At 40.5% G+C, this 18,178-nt stretch overlaps 3 protein-coding genes across 23 annotated transcripts in view; 1 reads left to right on the top strand and 2 right to left on the bottom strand.

The window, feature by feature from the left end:
* vav2 (vav 2 guanine nucleotide exchange factor) overlaps positions 1 to 5,370 on the bottom strand; it is a 97,897-nt gene extending 92,527 nt beyond the window's left edge. For 5 of the 15 annotated variants that reach the window (XM_025062806.1, XM_025062804.1, XM_025062809.1 and 2 more), the window contains exon 1: positions 4,126 to 5,369. In XM_025062806.1, the coding sequence (XP_024918574.1) occupies positions 4,126 to 4,329 (204 nt within the window). In that variant the 5' untranslated portion in view covers positions 4,330 to 5,369. Of the gene's footprint in view, positions 1 to 4,125 lie in introns of all 15 variants that reach the window. The other 10 variants (XM_017038568.2, XM_025062802.1, XM_008324923.3 and 7 more) reach the window with 5 other exon arrangements.
* A 493-nt stretch (positions 5,371 to 5,863) lies between these two features.
* LOC103389489 (bromodomain-containing protein 3) lies at positions 5,864 to 12,711 on the bottom strand. 5 transcript variants are annotated; one of them, XM_008324911.3, is made up of 11 exons: positions 12,093 to 12,306; positions 11,014 to 11,363; positions 10,022 to 10,159; positions 9,810 to 9,945; positions 9,020 to 9,075; positions 8,596 to 8,928; positions 8,384 to 8,512; positions 8,049 to 8,237; positions 7,326 to 7,429; positions 6,981 to 7,255; positions 5,864 to 5,915 (listed from the first exon to the last, which is right to left on the bottom strand). In XM_008324911.3, exons 2-11 carry the CDS (start codon positions 11,209 to 11,211, stop codon positions 5,899 to 5,901), a joined length of 1,575 nt encoding a protein of 524 aa, XP_008323133.1. In that variant the 5' UTR covers positions 11,212 to 11,363; positions 12,093 to 12,306; the 3' UTR covers positions 5,864 to 5,898. The 5 variants fall into 5 exon arrangements, with proteins under 5 accessions (XP_008323133.1, XP_008323128.1, XP_008323130.1 ...); XM_008324906.3 differs by lacking the exon at positions 5,864 to 5,915 and adding an exon at positions 6,413 to 6,723 and having other exon boundaries at positions 12,093 to 12,305; XM_008324908.3 differs by lacking the exons at positions 5,864 to 5,915; positions 12,093 to 12,306 and adding exons at positions 6,585 to 6,723; positions 12,627 to 12,711.
* Positions 11,383 to 18,088, top strand: LOC103389491 (WD repeat-containing protein 5). Of its 3 annotated transcripts, none has more exons than XM_008324914.3 (14): positions 11,383 to 12,067; positions 13,947 to 14,059; positions 14,278 to 14,386; positions 14,479 to 14,552; positions 15,226 to 15,315; positions 15,433 to 15,522; positions 15,618 to 15,701; positions 15,779 to 15,834; positions 16,221 to 16,267; positions 16,509 to 16,584; positions 16,707 to 16,740; positions 17,158 to 17,232; positions 17,329 to 17,416; positions 17,674 to 18,088. In XM_008324914.3, exons 2-14 carry the CDS (start codon positions 13,982 to 13,984, stop codon positions 17,772 to 17,774), a joined length of 1,002 nt encoding a protein of 333 aa, XP_008323136.1. In that variant the 5' UTR covers positions 11,383 to 12,067; positions 13,947 to 13,981; the 3' UTR covers positions 17,775 to 18,088. The 3 variants fall into 3 exon arrangements, with proteins under 3 accessions (XP_008323136.1, XP_008323135.1, XP_008323134.1); XM_008324913.2 differs by lacking the exon at positions 11,383 to 12,067 and adding an exon at positions 12,311 to 12,388; XM_008324912.3 differs by lacking the exon at positions 11,383 to 12,067 and adding an exon at positions 12,820 to 12,975.
* The last annotated feature ends 90 nt before the right edge of the window (positions 18,089 to 18,178 follow it).

Raw genomic sequence — 18,178 nt, forward strand, 5'->3', positions numbered from 1 at the left:
ATTTCAGTGAAAAGATTATTTTGTAGACAGATGAGAATACAGTTCCTGTTGATCTGCTGAACAAAACTAACAGGTTGACTGGAATCACTATATTCACTCACAAGATGTGCTTTAATGTTTACTTCTTTCTCTCAGAAACAAAATAAAAAGAACCTCTGAGAAACTGAAACTGTGTCCTTAACCAGATAACAAGTACCACACATGGAAGATGAAGTCAAACACCAAACCACCAGATGAACTTGTGAGCTCTGGATGACAATAGTTTAAAAAGTCTATACTGAAGTCCAACAACATGACTCATGTGGTCAAAGAAAATCTGTTTATTATCTCATCACTGTCTTGAGCAAGAACTCTTTAGATTTCATCACAGTCTGTGGTAGAACCTGCAGAATCATCAAAAACTGTAGAATCTCTGCAGTTACAAAAACAGTGTGTTTTAGGAGCACCAACGTAAGAACGGTACCAGGAACTGCGTTTAGAACCAGAACCAGAAACAATGAACATTGGCAGGAACAGGTGAATTCCAACTGAAAAAACTTGACCTGGTAACAAAGAAGAGACAGAACAAGATCAAAAAGATCTTTATGGCTGTAAAAGTATGAGAAAGTAGAAAGTCCATCCATCCACCCCTCTGTCCATCCATCCAAACATCTACCAACTCTTCCATCCATCCATCCATTCACTCATCCAGACTCCTGTCATCTCATCCATGTGTCACCATTCTCAACCTGATACAACCATCACACAGACTAACCTGAGGTGCAGCAAGGAGATCTCCAGGAGATCCGTGAGATCAGCAGACAGTGACTCAACCCTGACACAGGTGCTTTAACAAACACAGCAGCAGCAGCAGCCTGACTCATCCCACAGATATTCAGCATCACCTCACTAACAACTAACCACAGTCTTTGTTTGTTCAGATTCAGCCTCAGGTTATGAAGATGTGCATCCACTGAACCTCCCGACAAACACACACTTCACTCATACATTAGTACGACCCAAACATCCAGAACTTCTCCATCAGTTCTTGACCTACCAGCATGTCAGGGTGAGGGGAAAAACTTTTTTTCTTGTTCTAAAACCTGCACCAGGTGTGTCTAAAGTGTGGATTGGGGGCTGATCATAGCACTGGGACTATATTAAAAAATGAGTTCAGATATGAATGGGTCTCCTGGGGCCAGTTCAGTAGGTCAGTAGAATTGAAAGTCTTTCATCAGTGTGTTGATTAAACTTTTTCTTATGATCATCAAAGACATCACAAATATAAATAAAGCAAAAACCATATCACCTGTTGACTTGCACTGTTATCACTGGGGTCATGGTAACACATACTCCCAGGCTCACACACACACACACAGGTCAACACTGTGCATGTGGTAAATCACGTCGCTGTGAACGTCAACACTCAGGAACATCCATCAGAGCAGGGACGTGAAGCAGGAGAAAAATGTAGTTTCGAGAAAAGAACATTTACGGCTGGGCTTCATTCATTCACACACACATACCCTGACCTTTTCCTAGTCATAAATCACACACCACTGTTCTGCTGCCAACAACCACTTTGACCCAATTTGTCACTGAGGCTCTGAGGACACTCCTTCTGCAGAGTGGGATTAGTGGGTGGATCAAAGCTGCACCATCATCTACACCAGCAGCTCCCTCTCCCTCTGTGTGCACACACGTGCGTGTGTGTGAGTATGTGTGTGTCCGTCTGTTGCCTTATAATCATGGACTTCCTGGAGGCTGATAACACACACTAAAAAACAACTTTTACTTCTTCAAAGCGCCAGGGTGTGATGATGAAGGAGGAGGGAGTGAGAGGAGGAGGAGGGAGTGAGAACCGCATCCCTACCTGCTCTGTCTCCACCAGAGCGAACCTGAGAGAAGGTTCTACCCATGAAACTGTTTACGCCCAACGACCGACACAGACCTACGACTGTGGCTGTTTTCATTACTGCTGAAACTTTACAATGAGCAAGAAAATTCAGAGAAAATGTTCCAAAAACCTTCATAAGGAATTATGATCCATAAAATGAGATCATAAAAGTAAATAAAGGTAACATGTCCAGAAAATATGGACCAGAAAATGTGGTTTTAAAATAGGAGGACAATATTCTTCTGTGCATTTGCTGTAAATACCACAAAGATGGGTGAATGTGGACAACTGCCTACAAGTTTTGTTAGAGTACACATAAATGTCTGGTAGAAACTAGGGATGGTTCGATACAATTTTTTCATGTCCGATACTTATACTGCAACTTGATCAATCTGATACCTTCTTTTCTCCTCCAGGATTCTATTGGCTGCTGTTGCTGAGGTGATAGTGCCCCTGTTTACGGCATGTAGCTCAAAGTTAAGTTAAGCATTTGGGCTTTGGTATCAGATTGGACGGGCTATAGTTGTTTTTTTGATGCTCGATCCTGAAGTTTTGACCATTATTGTATCGAACCTTCCCCAGTAGAAACTGGAGTGTGTGAAGAACAGAAAGGAACAAAAAATGACTGCCATATGATGTCAGGTGGATGAGAATATGAGTACACTATGAGCCACATCATAGACAGCTACATGTACTGTATGGGCCTCACAGCCTGAATACAGACTGTATGTGAGACAAACTCTGCGACTGTTCCATCTCCTCCACACAGCATCACAGAAGATTTTCAGCCCAGACGTCACGCCTAATTAGAGTCAAGCCCACAGAGAATGTCGACCTCTGACACCGGTCAAACTGACTTCCTGTTGAAGACGACACTTCCTCCTATTGGATTGGGAAAACATGAGGCAGCAGCAGAGGAGAGTGGGAGGTGTCCAGAGGCAGAGGCAGACGTGTAGTCCACACCTCTACCTCGGGAGGTCAAACAGTCAAAGTGGCTGAGACATCAACAACCACTCAAATTATGCCCATGAAAATGGGCCAATCCCAGCAGTCATCAGGTGAGGGTGGGGTTACACCCTCTCCAGTCCAAGATACAAGCACCTGACCTGATCTCTAATCTCCAAGTTTTGGACTGTGGGAAAAATCTGGAGTACCTGGAGTCCCTCCCCCTGCCTCCCCCCAACACACACACACACAATCCCTACATACACAGGGAGAACATGAGAACTCCAGCTGGGGATTGAACCATTAATCTTTTTACTTAAACTCTAAAAAAAATAGTACATCAGAAAGTGAGTGGGTGAGTATGGGTTCTTCACATCCTGCTCCACACAGGTTTTTAAACACCTGGTGTCACTGACATGATCAACAGGAGCTTTTACTTCTGGTCCGTCTATGCGTGGGCTACCTTCATGAAATAAAAAGAAAACTACATTATACATAAACATACAGTATAGGTCCCTCCTCCATAAGGTTTAGGTTTATCCTTGACCTGGGGATCCTTGAAGATCCTGCTGTATAGCTTAAAAAAAACTAACCTAAATCATGAAGACTGAAGAATCAAACCATGAACATTCCCATGTTACAGATCTGATCTGAGTCAAACATCCAGCAGTGATACTCATAAGTGATACTTTTCTCAGAGTTTTCTCATGACTATAGATAATATTTACATTTGTAAAACACGTGTGTGTGTGTGTGTCACCATCATAAGAACCAAGAGTGAACCTGATACTGTGTGTCACCAGCAGTGACTACAGCTCTGTGAGGCTGTAACTGATGACAACAGCCAATACATCATTGCAGTAACAAACCAACGTTCACCAAGACCACTGTTATTGACACAGTGTCCAGGATACAAAGTCAACTAACAACAACAACAGCGTGAAACAGAAATCAATAGTAAAATGATGAAAACAACATTTAATGCATAACTATGATAATATAATAAATTTCACACATTTCATTCCTAAAGTACAAAATGATGAAAAGATTTAAGATCCACATATCATCAACGATGAGACACCAGAGTCAGTCTTCATCATTTTCATGAATGTTTATCATTCTCATCATGATCTTCATTCATTATGGTCTTGTCATCATCATCATCATCATCATCCTCCTCCTTCATCATTCTCATCATCATCCCTGTCTTTCTCATCATTCTGACTGAAGGAGTGTGATTGAAGACCCCATACTGTAAACTCAGCTTAAACCGTGAAGGTGTTGCAGCAGAAAAACAGACTCACCTGGGACATCTGGGGTCTGAAGTTGATCTCCTTCAGGTCCACCGATCCAGGGGAGAGGTTGTGGAGCATCTGACACAGCAGGACTCCATCCCTGAGGGCCTGGGCCAGGTCAAAGACGGCCGATGAGGGCCACACTACCCGGTGGTTGGGTGGCAGCACCTTACAGTCGATGAGCCAGCGTCCACACTGTCTCCACTCCTCCATGTCTGCTGCTCCTCACACTGCTGCTCACACTGACCCGGGCAGCCACACCGAGGCCACACTCTGTCCACGGCGGGCTGAGGGCGTCGCTGCTCGGCGTCAGAGCAGACGCAGGGGTCGGTGTCTCCTATGGCTGCTGCAGCTGCAGGAAGGTGTTCCTGTGATTTCTGATAATCTGCAAAGCTTTAAATAATCTTTAATAATCCGTTTAGACTCGATGATGAAACTGGTTTACACCTGAAATGTCCCACGGTCCCTCACACATGTCAGCTGCTCTCCGCAGAATTCCAGCCGCAGGAGAATCAGGCAGCAGGATCCGGGAATCCTCCTCATCCACCCAAAAGTTTCCTTCGCATTTTCGCACAAAAACACAAAGAGGCGTAGGTGAAAAGTGAGGGGCGCGGGGTGAGGAGGAGCAGGAGGCTCCGCTGCTCCTTCACATTTCACCTCAGTCACAAAAGGAGTAGAAACCTCGCTAACAAACCCCTCGAGAACCCGCTGAAATTGGGAAGTAAAGTCCTCCACTGAGCGCCTCCTGCTGCTCCCAGCCTCACCGACGCTCGCTCCGAGGGATTTCCAGGGGTTTCCAGAGAAAAGACGGTGGGAACACCGCCTTCACAAACAGCGGAAACGGCGGGACCACGGACACGGTACAGACAAAAACACCGATCCTGTGAATGGGTTCTCAGTCTTAAAAGAAAACCACCGAGACCCGGGTTCTGGACCGAGAGCCTGGATCTGGATCCGGGTCCTGGACTCTGCTGCTTCCTGTGCACTCGCTCCCTCTGTCTGAGTGTGTGTGTGTGTGTGTGTGTGAAAGAGGGAGAGCGTGTGTTCGCTCTCTCTCTCACTCACTCGCTACCGCTCTCTGTCTTTCTCTCTCCCACTTCCTTTCTCATTCTCTGTATTTCCCCCTCTTCCACTTCCACCTCTCTCTTACCTACTCCTTTCTTTCGCTCTTTCTATCTCTGCCTATCCCCCTCTTTCTTCCTTTCTTTCTCTCTCTGCCTATCACCCTCTTTCTTTCTTTCTTTCTCTCTCTCTGCATCCCCTTCTATCTCCCCCTCTTTTTTCTCTCCATCTTCCTCTCTCCCTCTTCTTTTCTCTGTTTCTTCATTCCTTCCCCCGCTCCCTTTTTCCCTCCTACCCTTCTCTCTTTATTTTTTCACTCTTCTGTCACTACCATAACTTACTCGACATTATTCTCATCCTCATCGTCGTCATCATCATTATTATGCTTGTTACGGCCATCACTGTGTGAGTGCGCCCTCTCTGGGAAAACTTGACAATCTTTGAGTGAGGACATTGACATAACATGACATTTTAATAATCCGTAACTGGTACTGGTTTCATTCCATGTGATTAACTTTATTTAACCATTAAAAACTCGTGTTGGAGTTCAGATTAACAAAAGAGTTGTTAACATCTGTAAAGAAGTCACAGAGTGGGTAAACCTGCCCGTGAGAAAAGTCAAGTTCTCACTCTGACCTGCAGAACCAATCTTTCCAGTGCTGTGTCGTGTTCTGGCCCAGTGTTCTGTTCCCATCTTCTTGTTCTGCTCCAGTGTTTCCTTCAGTGTTGTTTCTGTTCTGTTGAAACACGAGAAAACAATCAGGGGTTAAGATATCATGAGACCTGTAGAACAGGAACAGTTTCTCGATAATGACAATCATGGTTTCATCAATGAGGAATTCTGCTGGGAAAAACATGGAGAACTTTTTAGGAATCATTAACACTGATGTTCGATGGAGGAGGGAACAGTTATTGACACTGGCCTTTTTTTTTTACCTCCTCACATGTTAACCACGCAGAACAGTACCAGGAACAACTGTTGTGAATGTGTACTAATAGATGAACGCAAGGACTTTAATTTATGCGTTTTTAACCACAATGGTACAACGTCACCATCTTCTGGTTGAGCACCGAAACTACAGTGTTTGGCTATAAATCGGTTCAGCCGTGTTCATGTAGATTTTAATCGGTTTGTCAAATCTATTTATTAAGAAAATCAGAGCAAAAAGTGTTTTTTGACGAAGATTAGTAAACAGTTTTTCTAGTGGAGAACATTTATATGAAAAGAGAACACTTTTCTGTAAAACAGACTTTAATTTCACAGTATAAACAATGAACTGACAAAGATCTTAAGTATGTAAAAAAGAAAAGATAAAAAAATAAAACCTACTGACATTAATCACTTTTAAAGCCCTCATATATAACGATGATTGATTCATTGGTCAAAATAGTGGAACATCAATAAATAAAAACAGAAACAGATTTGTCATTCGTCAGTGCTGCTGGAAGCGGAGCCATCAGAGCTGCTGGAGGTGGAGTCTGTGGAAGTCTCAGCAGCAGCAGCAGCAATGTTGACATGACCTGGGGAACTTTTCTTCATTTTCTCTGCAGGGAAAAAAAGCAATGACTGAATAGTTAAAATGTGAAAAGCTAAGGGCACCAGGGTTTTTATTCCAGGATCAAGAAAAAAAAAGTCCAACTCTTTTCAAGCACTTTCCAGGTCAGTTCTGAAACTTTTGACTTTCACACAGCAGTTTTTTTTTTTATTTTATTTGTTTTTTGCTTTAACTCTGTCTAGTTTTAAACAGTTCCTAGTCAAAAGTAAAAGTGGATTCTGTGGAGAAACAAACACAGCTACTCACTCTGCATCTTCTTCAACCTGCGCTGGAGACAGGACCTGACGTAGAATTCCAGTTCCCTCAACGTTGACGGCTTCAGCCTCTCAAAGTCGATCTCAATCTCGTCCATGTCACTACTGCACATGTCCGGCTCCTCTCTCCTGACGATAGACACAATCCGTCCCAGTCTGGCACTTGACAAGCGGTTGATGTCCAGACTCAGCCTCTGCTTCTCCTCATAGGACATGGGGAGAGACTCGTCATCAGAGTCGTACGGTTTCTGTTTTTTCCACAAGCATCTGTAATGAAAGACGGTGTCAGAGTCTTAGGACAGGATACTTAGAGACACTGAGGCGTCAACAGTCCTACCTGGAACTTTTTTTGTTTTTCATCTCTCTACTTCTGTTCTTCTGCTTTAGTTTAGCGTCAGGGGTTTCAGACAGACCAGTCTGCTGTTCACCAACCGTTTTCATCTGTAGACAGAACAACAGAGTATGTCAGTGTTTCAGAGTCTCATCAGCAGCAGGAGGTGGAAAAATAAAAACAACTAAATCTGTAAATTTACATCTTTAATACTACTTTAAAGCTCCTGATAAAAATCCTGATGTTAAATGTCTGCTGGGGTTTCTGTAGCTCAGACCACAGTAGTGTGGTCCGACTGAAGGGCAGGATAAAAAAAAACAAACAGGTCATAAAAAACAAATCTTTTCCAAAATATAAAATTTAAATGTGAAATAAATGATCCAAAATGCCCTCAAACACAATAATAAAAAGTCATTATTTCTTACCTTGAAAATATTTTAAGGTGATTGATTTAAAACAAAGTCTTGTTACTGTTTTATTTTGATGAACTGTTAGTGGTTTGATTTTATTGTTTCTGTCAGTTAACAGAGCTTTTAACACAAAAAAAGGAACTAAAGCAGATCAAAGGATAAAAGTAAGTTCACTCAAAGGTTCTGAAGTTCAAGGTAAAAACAACGCTAGCTGCAGTAGGAGAAAGTATCCACCGACGGGCGACTGCTGACAGAAGATATTAATAGTTTTACCTAACAGGTCCACCAGGTTCTAATGAGAACGCCTGGGAGTACTGACCTGGTCATGGATGATGGTCAGTGTGGAGGACAGTTCTTCTGTTGAGTGTGAGGAACCTCTGTTCAGGGAACCTGCTTGGTCTCCACCGTTGCTCCTCCAGGTTCTGTTGGCGTTGGAGCGGGTTCTGAGCAACGGTGTCAGCTCCACAGGTTCATCTGGCATCTTAGAAAAGATCCTCTCAAACACACCCTGAACCACACACAGATCAAAGTCAGACAGAGTTAAAAAGTTAAACCATACCACCGTTTTTTAATCTTAAACTTTAGCTTCTTCCTGCTAATGATTAGCTTTTAAGATTCTTCTTCACAAACAGATACACATGTATGCACACACACCTGGAGTCTCTTGGCGTAGGAGACAATGACATGTTCTGGAGAATTGTATTTGTAGCAGTTTGAAAAGATTAATCTGACGTCAGCAGCGAACCCCTGAGCGTCCAGATATTCCCCTGCCGACATCTTTGTCTGTGAAACAAGAATGTCTGGAAGTGAACTGACAGAGGCACTGTGTGTATGTGTGATTGTGTGTTAGGTATATATGTGTGTACCTTGACAGTGCCCAGATCCATGGGGTACTTGATGATGTTGTGATAGTCATGCAGCTGCAGCCTCTCAGTGTCCACTGGTTGGTAGAAAGGCCAGGCGTAGGCCGAATGTTTTTTAGACAGCAGTTCTTTCAGGATGTCACTGCAGTATTTCAGCTGTTTGTCAGACCAGCCTGTGTTTGTGTGCTCCTGCTGCTTCTCAGAGTCACTCTCAGTCAAGGCAGCTTCACTTGAGTCCCACTTCTCTTGTCTCCTTCTGTTGTTAGACAAACTGCTGACGACAGTGGACGGAGCTGAAGTGGTGATGAATGAGTTCCTTCTGTTCACAGCTTTCCTCTTGATTCAAAGACACACCTCAGTCAGGTGACTGTTCCTTCTCACTGTTACACTTTTCACAATCATGAGAAGGATATGATTGACCACTGACCTTTGCAGGGGCTGGAGCTGCAGGAGATGTTGTCCCTGCCTCATTGTGCCCAGCTGCTGATCAGAGTGAAATTAAAGTCAAACTAAATTAGAGAGAAACTGCAGCCAAGAGCAGAGTCCAGGTCTCTCGCCCTTTCTTTCTCTTTTCTGATCTTTATTTTCCTTGTAATTGAATGAAAAGAATGAATATTTTTAATTTGAATCAAACAACAGTTCAATCATGTACCTAGTTCTTAGTTCCTGACCCCAAATACTGTGTCCACTTTTAACCTACTGCAGTGATAGTATCCATTACCACAATATTATAGTTTATAGTTAATTATAATTCATTATTATATTTTATAATTCATGAATGATTATTAGACTGTGCTGCACTGATATCAAAACAATGTATGTTTTGTATATGTAAAATATAAAATCATATGGAACAAGATCATAGCGATGTAAAGTAATGTTTAATAAATCACCAGATGTTAAAAAAAAGATTTCACTAAATACAAAATTTCACAGCTATAAACATTGAAAATAAAAACCAAAATACATTCCAGAAAAAACTACGTTAAATGAACTTAAAAACAGTGGAGTCAGCCACACTGACTTTAACTTGGACTGTATTTCAATCACAGCAGTTGCTGCTCAATTTACTTCATTCCTAAATAAAATAAACTGGTCAATCAGTGTGATCAGATTTTCATTTAAACTCTGATGTGACACCAACCATTCTCACCACAGAGTCAATTTACAATCCATAGACACACAAATGCACACACACAGACAGTGACTTTGTTTACCTGCCGTGCTGCTCTTCCTGCTCTTCCCTTTTACTGCTAGAGGTAAAATCTCCACTTCAATCTCAGGCATCTGAGAAATCTTCTGATGGTAAACTTTTTCCAGAGCCAGAGCCATCAGCACAATGTCATCTGTGGGCTGAAGGATGCACAAACACAGTGAGGAAGACTGTCTCATCTCTCTGTGATGATGAACACAGTAGTAGCACCATCACCTTGTTGTAGATGTAGCAGTTGGTGAACATGGTGTTGAAGTCCTGCATACATTCACTGGAGCTGCTATAGTAGTTGTTCTCTAGACGCTTCTTGATGGTTCCCAGGTCCATTGGAGTCTTGATGATGGTGTGGTAGTCCTGACAGAAGACGAAAACTCAACATCAGAGGGACCTATGGGACTTAGGTTTCGTTTCACCGACACACATTGTTTAAAGATGTCTGATAGTCTCAGAGAGATGATAAGTTATGATCCATCCAGCCACCTATTTATCTACTCGCTCACCAATCCATTCGCCTACCCATCCGTCCGTCCATCCATTCATCCATCCAGCATCTGCCACTTCTATCTGGAATGTCAATCCCAGCAGTCATCAGGTGAGGGTGAAGTCACACCATGAAGAGCAACCAGTCAGGCTCAAATTAACACCAATGATCATTTTAGAGTGAACAATAACCTAACATCCACCTTCATATTTTTAAACTGTGGGAAGAAACTGGAACCGAACAAAAGAACACGAGCCAAACTGGTGACCTTCCTGCTGCATGGCAACAGCACCGGCCACTCCCCCACTCCATAGCCTTGTAACATCTATCAGTTGACTGAATAATTCACAGATGCATTGACTTATCAACTTTTTTGATGTGATGTTTTTCAAGCAAGAACTCCCTGAAAATTCAAAATGTACCTGAAAACATCATTTTTGCTACAAAACATTTAAATAAAAGATCCTGCTTTGATTAGAACTAGTAAAACCTCACAACACTTGAGTACTTTCAATATTATTTAAAATCTTTGAAAGTTTCAACTTTTTAAGAATTGACTTGAAATATGTTTGAAAACGGAAAGAAAAGCTTTGAAAATTACATTTCTGTTAGGTAATAAGTTATCAACGAGTTAACAATGAATTAACCAAATGTCAGGACCTAATTTGGTAAAAACATTAATGATTGATCAAACCCTGAGAGTTTAGAGAAAAAAACACCTACTCACAGGTAAACCCAGAGCCACAGCATCTACAGGCTGATAAAAGGGCCAGGAGAACTGGTGTCTCCACACTGACTTCACCACCACGTTCTGAATGTACTGCAGCTGGTTGGTTCTTCGGCATGGTTTGTTGGGGTTGGTCACCTCAGGAGGTGGAGGGTTCACCACCTGTGCCGGTTCTGGGTCTGCTGGTTCTGTGGACATGGTGGTGGTGCTGGATTCACTGAATGAGAAGAATATTTGACCACGTCTGGTTCCTTTTATCTTCTCTGAATTTTGAAGTTTTCTCGTGCAAGGTCATCAAGTGCTCCAGAGGAACAGATTCTCCTCATAGTTTTCATTCCACACACGCCCACCTGTTAAAATACAATACTTTGTGTGTGAAAATAATGTTTAGAGGTTAGTTAGATGAAGAATAACAAAGTGGGTCACAAATTACCAAAAATATTACACAAAAACAAAATGGGGTTTATGTGTGTATATGAGTTCCAATCCACTATCTATGAATCTTTTGGAATATATATAAATAATAAGAATGTGTGAACCTTTGTGATTTTACTGGGAACGATCTTTTATATGGTAGTTGTTTGATATAAATTAATCAAAATATTGACCTGACACAAAGTTGTCAAGTGTTTGAATAGTAATAATGCAAAACGTTGCTGTTAGATACGATGCTGTTAAATAGACTGTATTAAAATTTAAATATATACGTCTATACTTAAATATTAATTTATCAAGTATTAAAAAAAGTAATCGTTGAATTTGAGAGTAGTCACAAAACATTCACATTTACAGAAAGATGAGTGACAGTGGTGACAAATGAATTATTTTTGTAAAGGTAATAAAATAAAAGCATTACAAACTAACGGACATTAAAAATTTAAAGTTACTGAAATATTAGTTTAGACTTAACATTGCAACGGGTTTATTAATACTGTATTCTAACAGAAAGCTCTCCGATGCATACACATACGGCTTTGTGCGGATGTGTTTTTGAAATTACTTAAAATCAAATAAGTGTCAGCAAAACACATGACAAGACCACGTTATATGACTGGTAAGTATTATAGGATATTTCTTACAGCGATCAGGAGTTTCCTCCGTTTCTGCTCAAACTTCCAGTAAAACGAACTTAACGAGAGCAGGATAAATGAACGTTAAAAAATGTACAGAAATCCAACGAAAGAATCTTTAACAATCTTTTCAAACAACGTATCCGAAATATTGTTTTAATCGTCTATCTGACAATTTTACCGAAAGGTTACCACAAACGTTAGCTGTTAGTTTAACAACAGTGCAGTTTCCGGTTAACGTCTTCTTCTTTGCTTTTTGTCGCACCTTAACAAACGACTAAACGGGTCTGTTATCGCCCCCATTGGTAAGAAGTTCCTATAAATGTATATCGTATTGTGCATATTTATACCTTTACATCACAATTAAGTGATAAAGTATTGTTCTGTATGCGTACAACTAGTCACCAACAGGCTGGAGTTTATCGTATCAAAATGATCTGACAATACCCGTAGAGATGTTCGAATGCTAGTTTAATTCTGATATACTTTGTTTAAAAAGCACATTAAGCACATATTTGTGGTAAAACAAGATTTTGTTTTTACCGGCAATTGCATAACTACGGTCTGGACTACTGCGCATTTACCACAACGTTTAAGATAATTACTATAACGTCTATGACTATGAAATAACGTTTTTCTTACACTGACTTTAGCATTTTTGTCCTTTGTGACTTACTGTCGCTATGGATGGCAATGCGCATGCGTTGAGCGGCAGCAGCTTCGGTTTTTCCACATTTTTATTTTTTTCACTCTTCTCTGTCTTTGACCAAAACACTTTCCATTTGCTACTTTTCTTTATGCCAGCAAATGGGTTTAAATTCATTTTTCTTGTCATTTTTTAACATTTAAACATAAAGAAACGGGGTGAACGCGGATCTGCCGTAAAACATACGTAAGTGTCGTGTTGAGCGTTTAAATCTTCATTGTTTGAATGAAAGAAGCCGCGGCTCCTTTTTCACGGTTACATTTTTAATCAGAACCCCGCATTTAAGTCCTTTTTGTAAATCAACAAGGTTGAATTTAACATAAATGTAGTTTTTTAAATAATCTTTTGGCATAGATAGTGTCCCAACTATTAATTTTAAACCTATGTTGTGCCGTCTGTAATGTCACGTATATAAACGGAGACCCTTCAGTTTTGGTTGTCTCGTGTTTGTGCACTTTATGCGTAAAACAAAAACCCATTCTCATCAAAGAAAATCAATTTTAAGCAATGGAACTAAACAACGAATAATTAGACGAAGCAATTATTCGATTATTATTATTTTTAAAACTGTTAGGTTCGATTATTATTATTTTTAAAACTGTTGAACACTGTGCAATATTTAAAAATAGTTAGAGTTCAAGAAATTAATGCACTAAAAACGGATTTGTGGAGGATTTCAAGATCATATTTTTGCCAAAAAATAACAAAATATCAACGTAACAAAACTGTAATAAAAATATTGTCAACAGTATCAAATTATAAAATAAAATTCCGAGGAAGACCTTGCAAAAGGGAAAAAAATGGAAGAATGTGTATGTTGGATGTGTATGTCAGTGTGACATTGGATGTCCTTTTATGTATTAGAGCAGAGTGGGTTTAACAGCTGTTAAAGAACAAGTTGGATCTGTGCAGACTGACATTTAGAATGTTTTAGATGACAGAATATTAACCCCTGAGGTTTGGCTTAAAAATGCTCAATTACTAATGTCTGTTTTTTTCTAGACATATTTGTGTGTGATTAAGCTAAAGGGCTGCTTCTGCTTTTTTATTTATATTATTTCTTGAGTAGACATCAGTTCTATTTTCCATCCTGAGATCTTCTACCGTGAATTTTATTTCTGTGGCAGTCAGATCTTTAAACCCCTGCTCTGTCTCAGGATTGTGAAGATTTGATACAAAAAATTTCTTGAAAATGGCCTCAGAAGAAAAGAAGCCAGAGACTGACATCAAACCTCCAATCGCCACCTCGGCTTCTGCCACTCAGAGCAAGGTCAGGGTTTTTCTAAAGCTCAGAGTATTCTCCTCACACCTTCCACTCCCCACCTCCATATCCAGCACACACCTATTCCTTCATAATGTTTTTGTGGTCATTACAGGCTGCACTAGGAAACATGTCAAGGAAAGGCTTCAGGGAAATGAATTAACAAATATTTTACTTTTTCCACATCACTGTTTTTTAAGCTGTCATGTTTATGTTTTTCTTCTCAGTCTGCTCCTGCCAAACCAACCTACAGCCTGAAGTTCACCTTGGCTGGTCACACTAAAGCTGTCTCCTCAGTGAAATTCAGTCCCAGTGGTGAATGGTTGGCCAGCTCCTGTAGGTTCTGTCAGACACACTGACACACAGTGTCTTAGCATGTGATGAGCTCGTAACCAGTTAGTGACGGCATCCTGACTCTGTCTCTACAGCTGCTGACAAACTCATTAAAATCTGGGGTGCTTACGACGGAAAGTTTGAGAAAACCATTGCTGGACACAAACTGGTGAGTGTGTCCTGTAACCCGTCAACGAATAGTAAATCATGATTATCAATTATATATTATCACTAGGGTAAGAAAATATCGATACATGGAAATATTGCAATATTTTATTTCACAATACTGCATCGATATTCTACAGCACTGTTTTTTATTAACAATTTAAATGCAAATATTCTTGCTGGTTCATTTTTGTGTTGCATTTAAATCACCAACCGTTGGTTGATTGTACAGGGACTGCTTATATTTGCAAGTATTTAAGACTGAGTTGAGTCAAACAATTTAATTTTTTTCTTTTGTTTATCCAAAAGATCCTGCTAATGCTATTATTTTTTTCACCCTAGCATACACAAACGTAGATCCCTCTGTTCCAATTGTAGTAACCTGATGTTAAGCCTGTAACAACATTGTGTGTTTACAATGCTGACTTTTTTCCTACAATTAAGTTGTATAAAAAATAAGCTTAATATGTTGTCCTATAGTATTGCAGTGTGTTGCAATATATTATATTGTTGCCTCTGTATCATGATACATATTGTATAACCGGATTCTTGGCAATACACACCCCTAATTATCACACATTAATCCTGAGAGACAGGTTATCTTGTTATGAAAAAAGGGTCACTGTATCACTCACAGGTGGCTACATGTAAATGTTGGATTTCCGATGATTCAACAGGGCATCTCAGACGTGTCCTGGTCTTCAGACTCTAACCTCCTGGTTTCTGCATCAGACGACAAGACTCTGAAGATCTGGGATGTCAGCTCGGTAAAAACTGGGCCTTAACTGTTTACTCTGATGTCCAATTAAAAGTCCACAAACCTCTGCTTGAATACTTATGTACTTATGTGAATACTAATGTCAAATGTTTCCTCCGTGTCTTAGGGGAAGTGTCTGAAAACTCTGAAAGGACACAGTAACTATGTCTTCTGCTGCAACTTCAACCCTCAGTCCAATCTCATCGTTTCAGGATCAGTGAGTAGAGCAGTGAAACGCACAGCCAATCAGAAGCAGACATCTGTCTCACACGCACACACACTCACACTCCCTTCTCCTGTGATTGTTTCCAGTTTGATGAGAGTGTGAGGATATGGGATGTCAAAAGTGGGAAATGTCTGAAGACGCTGCCCGCTCATTCTGACCCGGTCTCTGCTGTAAGGCTGACCTTTGACCTTTATTTCCTGAGCAGTAATGTTATGGTCTTATGACTGATGAGTGTGATGTTTCTCAGGTTCACTTCAACAGAGACGGCTCTCTGATCGTGTCCAGCAGCTACGACGGACTCTGGTGAGAATATATTCTCTTATTAAGTCTTTCTTTCTGAACCCACTGTCAATCCCAGCAGCCATCAGGTGGGACATTGGGGTTGGGGCTACACGCTAGGTACCTCTCAAGTCCATAACATTGTTAAGTGGATACAAACAACACATTCACACTCACATTCACAGCTATGGTTAATTCACACCTATGGTTAATTTAACATTAACATACTCACATTCACACCTATGGTTAATTTAGAGTTAACATTAATCCTAATCCTTAATGTGCGTGTTTCGGACTACAACTACAGAAAACCCACTGTTGGAGCTGGGAATCGAACCCTCGGCCTTCTTAGTATTGCCACACACCCTGTGTTGGTTTCTAATGAACATGTTGTTTTTTTTTTTTGTCAGTCGTATCTGGGACACAGCCTCAGGACAGTGTTTGAAGACACTCATAGGTAAGACACTGTCTGTCTGTCTTTCTGTGTGACTGTCTCTATGTTTGTCCCTCTAAGTCCCTCTTCTGTCCTCTGTCTGCTGTCCACACTAACTCCCCTCAGCCTTGTCATTTCCTTTCTGTCACTGTCTCTGATCAATCTCCTCCAGCAGTGCTGCACTCTGTCATGAATCGTGTTTTTGTCACGTGGTTTAATCTGACAGTGTTTGAACTCTCCCTCTTCTCTGTGTCCATGGTTACAGACGACGATAATCCACCGGTGTCGTTTGTCAAGTTTTCACCCAACGGTAAATACATCCTTGCCGCCACTCTGGACAAGTGAGTATGGCACTGTTTGACCAGCAGGGGGCACTCTGTCACCGCAGTCACCTCACCTTTGTTGACTGTATTACAACCTGTACAAAAGAGACGCGTTTAAACACAGTTTTTTTGTGTTGCAGCACATTGAAACTGTGGGACTACAGCAAAGGAAAGGTCAGTGACGTCATAATAATAACAATACTATTTTTTTTGGATTATTATTATTATTTTTCAACAACAACAACACATGTAATAATAACTGTTCATTTATTCAAATGAATTGTATTGTATTATGATGTTTAATTTAAAATGACTATTATAACAAGGTTAAAAATTATCTTTTAAAAGACAAAAGACAGTTACCAAGTCATTGATGATGTTTTTCTCACATTTGAAACTACTACTTTTTTTTCCCCTTTTAACCTGGCCTTTAAATGGACCTGAGTCTTCATTCTGACTAAAGGTCCCTTCTGTGTGTTTTCATGGTTTATTCAAATCTCTCATGTTGCTGTGGCAACCCCTGAAAAAGGGACAAAGCCGAAAGAAAAAGAATTCAAATCTCTCATCAACCTGAGTGTCCCTCTGTTCCAGTGTTTGAAAACCTACACAGGACACAAAAATGAGAAATACTGCATATTCGCTAACTTCTCGGTCACAGGTGGGAAGGTGAGTTTTACCTGGTTTTACTTTGATACGGTTTAGTTTTACTCCAGGATGACGGTCAGAGGATTGAGTTTTCATCCGTGTGTGTGTATGTCTCAGTGGATCATCTCAGGCTCAGAGGACAACATGGTTTATATCTGGAACCTTCAGACCAAGGAGATTGTCCAGAAGCTGCAGGGTCACACAGGTCAGGAGGAACCAGGAACTAGAACGACATCATGTCTCATGTTAACATTTAAGACTTATAGAAGTGAATAACGAGCTCATAAAATACATAGCACTTACACTTTTAAAGTGATATATACTCTGTAGATATATGGAATATTCTTAAACTATTGGATTTGAAAATATTTAGTTTATTTTATATTTAAATAGAATAAGTCGACTAACAATAAGAGTTTGAAGTAGTAACTACTGTTTCCGTGTGTGTGTGTGTCTGTGCAGACGTCATCATCTCCACAGCCTGTCACCCCACAGAGAACATCGTCGCTTCTGCAGCTCTGGAGAACGACAAAACCATCAAGCTGTGGAGGAGTGACTGCTGAAATTCTGTTCCTTCTTTTTTATAAAAAAATGTATTATTATTTTATTTTGTTTTTTAGACCATTTCCTCTGCATTCAATTTTTAAAGAAGGTTATTTGTTTGAGCTTTTTCTTGGTCGTCATCTCCTCTCCATGCATGTCAGTAGTTCCCCGACCCCATTTCCCCCTGCCTCCCACTCCACCACGTCTACACATTTACAGCTATTGCTTTAAACATCTATTGATTCATTTACACTGTGATTCCTGAAAACAGATATTCTCACCAAAATGGAATAAAATCACACATTTTTTCCTACTGTGGTAAAAAAAAAAAAAATAATAGTATCATCTACCTCCCTTTGCAATAACTCCACACCCTCCTAAGGGGGCCCATCCCCTACTTTGAGAACCACTAGTACATTTGGCA

This window comes from Cynoglossus semilaevis, chromosome 14, assembly GCF_000523025.1.
Source record: "Cynoglossus semilaevis isolate Cse_v1.0 chromosome 14, Cse_v1.0, whole genome shotgun sequence".
Classification (NCBI taxonomy): domain Eukaryota; kingdom Metazoa; phylum Chordata; class Actinopteri; order Pleuronectiformes; family Cynoglossidae; genus Cynoglossus; species Cynoglossus semilaevis.

Bases quoted from the DNA above. Each gene is read 5' to 3' on its own strand.
- LOC103389491 (XM_008324914.3), top strand. From the start codon at position 13,982: ATGGCCTCAGAAGAAAAGAAGCCAGAGACTGACATCAAACCTCCAATC. The intron at 15,316-15,432 runs GTAAAAACTGGG...TCCGTGTCTTAG, and splicing joins AGATCTGGGATGTCAGCTCG to GGGAAGTGTCTGAAAACTCT. The intron at 17,233-17,328 runs GTGAGTTTTACC...TGTATGTCTCAG, and splicing joins TCTCGGTCACAGGTGGGAAG to TGGATCATCTCAGGCTCAGA.
- LOC103389489 (XM_008324906.3), bottom strand. From the start codon at position 11,211: ATGTCCACAGAACCAGCAGACCCAGAACCGGCACAGGTGGTGAACCCT. The intron at 9,946-10,021 runs GTGATGGTGCTA...TGCATCCTTCAG, and splicing joins ACTGCTACATCTACAACAAG to CCCACAGATGACATTGTGCT. The intron at 7,430-8,048 runs GTCAGTACTCCC...TTCTGTCTACAG, and splicing joins TGACCATCATCCATGACCAG to ATGAAAACGGTTGGTGAACA.